A 6,538-nucleotide genomic window follows, 5' to 3' on the forward strand; every position below is an offset into this window, starting at 1 on the left:
AAGGTGGGGGATGAAATGGCACAGGAATTGATCAACGAGGGTGATGAAATAGCTCAGAGGGGTATAAGCCATTTCTAACTCTGATAATGGAAACTGGTATGAAAGTGTGCGTCGTAAGATGCACAACATGATATGTGCAATTGACAGTACGGCAAGGGGTGTGTCACCAAACTATGCACATCTAAAAAGGGTGTCACCAACATGTAGAGTTTGGAAAGTTCTGGTTTACTTTTTATAACAATATTCTTAGATTGAATGCACATTATATTTTATTTAACATACCAGATGCCACAATCTCGGTGTAATGATCCATGTTCTGCAGGATACAGAAAAGCTCCTAAACAAGGACATCACATCTGCTGCTATGACTGTGTGCCGTGTTCTGAGGGAGAAATATCCAATGGAACAGGTAATGTCCAATGCACCAAATAATACAAAAAGTAAAATTGAGGAGACTATCATTTCTGAGTTTCTAAAGGTTCAAAGAACCATGTATATTTTTCTTCAAAAAAGGGATTTCACTGTATTGTTGTCAGTAGAAGCACAATTTAAACTACTTCCTTGTACAGATATGTTCACATTTTCATAACTTAATTCCAATTTGGTTAAGGATTTCAATTTCTCAAATCAATTCAACACAATGGCCCTGATTTACTATTCTAAACCTGACATGTTTTGCGCCATAATTGAAAAAGAAAAACGACTAACTCAATTTTATTGAGAAAACCCGGAAAAATGGGCGTGACTGTTAGATAAATGGGCATGGTTACCGCCGACATTTTCACAAAAACCAAACATATTTACTAAAGTTTAGTTTCCACAGAAAATGTAGTGAATTTCAGCTGAGGAAAACCCGACAGATCAGAGCATGTGTAAAAAAAAAAAAGCAAAATGTAGAGAAACCTTAGTAAATACCGTGGGGGAATAAATTGTAGGGAAATAAAACCCACAAAGAAAACTACACAACACTCTTAGTAAATCAGGGCCAATATCCCTGTTATCAGAAGAGTTTCATGTACATAACAACAATAACTAGGTGTCCACACTGACAAACACAGCATAGATATCTCAGACAGAATTTCACCAAATCTGGTAAGGACAGGCAAGGGTCTAATGAGTGGCGAAGTGCAAAGTCAGCAGGCAGAATAAATAGGTTTACGTTGAATATTTTATTTAACCTCTTAAGGACGAAGGGTGTACCTGTACGCCCTGCGCCCAGTCCCGGTATATAAAACGGGGTCACGCCGTGACCCCGCATCATACCTGGTCGGTCCCGGCTGCTAATGATACCCGGGACCCTGGGCTAAAAGCGGACGGCACAGAGCGTTGTGCCGTGCGCTATTAACCCTTCAGACGTGGCGGTCAAAGTTGATCGCCGCGTCTAAAACGAAAGTAAAAGCTTCCTGGCAGCTCAGTCGGGCTGATTGGGACTATTGCGATAAAATCGTGGTGTCATGATCAGCTAGGACGCGAGCGGAGGTCCCCTTACCTTGCTCCATCACTTCCGATCGGTGTTTGATTGCTCCAAGCCTGAGCTACAGGCTTGAGCAATGAAGCCCCTAGAACGCGGATCCATGCAAAGCTATGGCTTTGCAGGGATCAGGGTAAAAGATCAGTGTGTGCAGTGTTATAGCCCCCATGGCCGGATCTTACTGTAACGGCTGGTGGTGTGGATCCGCTGTACCTGTATGGATGATGGTGTGAGCCACACCAGGGAGCAGAGTCTAAAGAGCCAGTGGTTTTCACCAGAGCCCGCCGCAGTAAGTCCATCCCACATTGCGGCGGGCTCTGGTGGCTCTGCGGCTCTTAGGTCACTATTCTTGGCACAACTTGTCCACACAGGCAGCCCAGTTGATGCGAGGCACAGAAGGAAGAGACAAACTCAGAGTGGGGACAGGCAGGTAGGTCAGGGCTGGTGGCAAGGAACTGTAGTTTTGTCAAGACACACTTTTCTCTCCACTCCTCACCTGGTTGCAGCATTGCACACTTAACAGAATATGGACCATATAAGTTTATAATGGAATACAGGACATGTGTACTATGTGGACTATGGTGAGGCCTGTTCTGAGTGGAACCTGTCCTGTGAAACCGCTGTATGATCTGGTCCACCGTGCTGTGGCAAAGCTTCAAGGTCTTGACAATCTACTTATAGCCTAGGCCATCTTTATGTACCGCAACAATTTGTCTTTTCAGATCCTCAGATAGTTCTTTGCCATGAGGTGCCAGGTTGAACTTCCAGTGACCAGTATTAGAGAGTGTGAGAGAAATAACACCAAATTGTAAACACCTACTCCTCATTCACACCTGAGATCATGTAACGCTAATGAGTCACATGCCTTTGGGAAGGGAAAATGGCTAAATGGGGCAAATTTGGACATTTCCACTTACACAACTTTTCAACTTTTGTTGCTAAGGTTTAGATATTACTAGTTGTGTGTTGAGTTATTTTGAGGGGACACAACTTTAAATACTGTTATACAGGCTGTGCACTCCCTACTTTACATTGTAGCTGAGTGTAATTTCTTTAGTGTTTTCACAAAAAAGCTATAATAAAATGTTTACAAAAGAGGGGTGGACTACACTTGTGTAAGATACTGTGTATTTATGTCTTGCATCATTTATTGTCTATGAGGAGACTGCAGGAGTTGTGCTCACTTCATAAACAGTAAGTAGTGATCATGCCTATGACAGCCATTAACCTTTTTGAAACCATGATCAATGTTGACTATGGCATTTCAAAGTTGAAAATGACAGTTGCCAGGGGAGCATTATTGCAGGGTCCAATGAGCTAAAATGCCAGTTTGGGGTCTCTCCCTTTCCTCCGTGCCACCTGATTGGACCTTTTCTGGTACAGTCTGCCTATGGCAAAAAAAATTGAAAATGGTTAACCTCATTCCACACATGGACATAAATGTACATCCATTTTTCCAGTGACTTGCCGCAAATCAACGTATATTTACATCCATTCATGATCACGGCACCGCAGCACATGTTGCAGCTTTCAGGATCGGAGTTGCGCTCCGATCCTGACAGTTAACCCCTTCAGCGCTGCGGTCAATATGACCACAGCACCGATCACGGTTACAGAGCAAGGGAGCTCCCTCTGCTCTTCTTGGGGACTCCGCAATGTGATTGCAGGGTTCACATTGTAGCCATGGTAACCAGAGATCTACAAATAGCCTACGGTTACCTGGCTATGGAAGCCGATCAGGCAGAGTCTTATCTGCTATGCATATCATTGTAACACTGAGAGGCATAATACATTGCAGTACAGATCAAGTCCCTATAGTGGGGGGGGAGTCAAAATAAAGTGAAAAGTGTAGCAGGAGTTCAGTACGTAAGCAGCAGAGGAGCAAGGTCAAGTCACAAAAGCAGGAGATCTGGTACACAGCAAGGCAATAAAATGGTACGCTTTCTCTAGGGCACAAGGCAACAAAGATCCGGCAGAGAACTGAGGAGGGTGGAGGGATTTACAAATAAGCCACAGGTGGATTACACTAATGAGAGTACTGACACTTTAAATCTTAAAGCTCCGATGCACGCACACCCTAAGGGACGGGGACACGTGCTCCGGAGCAGAGAAGCGGAGGCAGAGGCCGGAGAAACACCCATAGAGTGACGGACTGGGGCTCGCATGCGGACGCGTCCTGCGATGAGAGTCCCAGCCCCGTCGGCAGCAGAAGGAGACCATGCGCTCACGGCCAGCGTGTGTGGCCGGAGTGCACAGCGTAACATTTATGTTAATGCCGCGTCTGTGAAACTAAAATAAAAAGTGACCAAAATTTTGCATTAACCCTCTAATGGTACCAATAAAAACATTAACTAAATTAACATTAAAAAAATTTGCCATCACACATTATTGTCAGTATAAAAATTTTAAAAATTACAGCTCTCAGAAAATGTCAACGTACAAACATGATTTTTTTTAATCAATAGTTTTTATAGTGTAAATATAATAAAACATAGAAAAGTAGATAAATGAGGTATTGCTATAAGGTATCGCTATAATCATACAGACCAGCAGAATAAAATGATCATGACATTTATACCGTACACTGAACAACGGAAAGAAAAGAAAAAGAATAATCTTGCCAAAATTACTGCTTTTTTAAAATCTTGCCTCAACTAAAAATATTATAAAAAGTGATCAAAACTTCAGATGTATTCCAAAATAGTACCATTGAAAACTGCAACTTATTCCGCAAAAAACAAGCCCTCATATAGCTCCATTGGTGAAAATATAAAAATGTTACAGCTCTCAGAATAGGGTGACACACAAAAAGTTTTTTAACTAAAAAATATTTTTAGTAAAAGCGATAAATAATAAAAAATGTATGTCATGGAGCACTCTAGGGCCACATATGGGCCATTTCTAAATACATTAGAATTAGGGGAATAAATATAGAGTTGCATATCCCTATATGCACCCACTGTGTTACAGAAAAACATTTTGCTAAATAATATATCTGCAAGTAAAACTGAATTTTTGTAATTCCATTTCCACTTTGCTTTCATTTATGTGAAAACCTAAAGGATTAATAAACTCCCCAAATGTAATTTTATGGGTAGGGTGTAGTTTTTAAAACAGGGTGATTTACAGGGGGTTCTAACATACAGCACCCTCAAATCTACTTCAGAACTGAACTGGTCCATAAAAATATCTGATTTTGAAATTTTCTCTAAAAGTTTGATAATTGCTGCCCAATTTCTAAGCCCCATAACATCCTAAAAAAGTTAAAGGACATTTACAAATGATGCCAACATAGAGTAGACATATTGTAAATGTGAATTAATAACTAATTGATGTGGAATGCATATCTTTCTTATTAGTTGAGAATCTGAAAAACAGGGGGAAATGTATTGACCAAAATTGACCACTAACATTAAGTACAAAATGTCATGAAAAAACAATCTCAGAATCTGTAAAAGCATTCCAAAGTTATCACAGCATAAAGTGGGTCAGGTAAGATTTGAAAAACAATCCATGGCCCTAAAGGCCATAATTGGCTTGGTCCTGAAGGGGTTAATGAACATTTCAGGGAATTCCTATTCTTATGCAGGTAACAAAATTAATGTTTTAACACATTTTCATTCATGATATCTTAGACAGTGAAATCTGCCATAAATGTCCTAAAGAAGAGTGGCCTGATGAGAAGAAAGTGAAATGTGTTCCCAGAATATACGAGTTTTTATCGTATGAGAAGGACGTTCTATCTATAATATTTTTAGGAATGGTTTTATTTTTTTCTGCTGGAACATTATTTATATCAGGAATATTTATCTCTTACTGGGAAACTCCAATTGTTAAAGCCAATAACCGGACTGTGAGCCTCATCCTCCTGGTCTCCATCTTGTTTGGCTTCCTCAGTGTCTTCTTCTTCCTTGATCGTCCTGTGGACATAACCTGCTTGCTGAGACAGACATCATTTGGAACTTTCTTCTCCATTAGTGTTTCTTGTGTTCTTGCCAAGACTATCACAGTCTGCATCGCCTTCAAAGCCTCAAAACCTGGAAGTGTCTGTGGAAAGTGTCTCACAGTGAATTTGTCATATTATGTGGTCTTCATATGTTCTTCTGTACAAGTTCTCATTTGTGTTGTTTGGCTGTTGGTGTCACCTCCTTATGTAGACTTTGACCATCGCTCTTATCCTGGGAAGATCATCATTCAGTGTAATGAAGGGTCTGACTTGGCCTTTTACCTCATGTTGGGTTATGTAGGGTTTCTGGCAGTTGTGAGTTTTGTTGTGGCCTTTATGGTGAGGACATTACCTGATATCTATAATGAAGCTAAGTACATCACCTTCAGCATGCTGGTGTTCTGCAGTGTCTGGATTACCATGATCCCGGCTTATCTGAGCACCAGAGGGAAATTCATGGTGGCCTTGGAGATATTTGCCATACTGATCTCATGTGCTGGTATTCTTGGTTGTATATTTCTTCCAAAAATACATATTCTCCTTTTAAAACCCAACACTAACGTTAGAAAAACAATTATTAGGAGAAACAAGATATAAGCCGACATTTATCATTGTCTTTAGACAGGTTTTTGTGTCTAGAAAAGGCGCAAAAAAGGCACAAAGCCACTGAAAAGTCTCTAAAACTACACCAGCCCAGACTTAGCTTAGCTTTTTGGTTTTTGTGAAGACAGAAATTTCAGAAAATGTGTACCTGCACCAAATGTATCAAATGCTCTGTGACCATTTAATAAATCTGGTGCTCCTACATATTACCAGCACACAAAAAAAAGATGTAGAAAAATGCTTCACTTACACCTACAATGATAAATGCAGGCCAAAGTGTCATACAGGGTACATATTAGTATGAGTATGAGGAAGACAGAAAGGCACTAGCCCTGTATAGGACTCTAGGTAATACTTTGTAGCTGACAATCAAACGTTTAATGTGTTCACACTCTGTGACAACAGTAATCGCAAAAATAAATTATAAGATATTCCTGTGGCCACAAGAGCTGTTTTTGCCCAGATAAAAATGTGTATCTTGCAATATAAGTCTACATAAATGTGCATACGAATGTTGA

General features: G+C 40.4%; 1 protein-coding gene across 1 annotated transcript; it reads left to right on the plus strand.

Moving 5' to 3' along the window:
- The first annotated feature begins 285 nt into the window (after window positions 1–285).
- On the plus strand, window positions 286–6,014 carry LOC130356036 (vomeronasal type-2 receptor 26-like). The gene is made up of 2 exons (XM_056557435.1): window positions 286–409; window positions 5,107–6,014. The coding sequence occupies exons 1-2, from the start codon at window positions 286–288 to the stop codon at window positions 6,012–6,014; spliced, it is 1,032 nt and encodes a 343-aa protein (XP_056413410.1).
- Window positions 6,015–6,538: the final 524 nt, after the last annotated feature.

The sequence above is a fragment of the Hyla sarda genome, chromosome 1 (genome assembly GCF_029499605.1).
Source record: "Hyla sarda isolate aHylSar1 chromosome 1, aHylSar1.hap1, whole genome shotgun sequence".
Lineage (NCBI taxonomy): Eukaryota > Metazoa > Chordata > Amphibia > Anura > Hylidae > Hyla > Hyla sarda.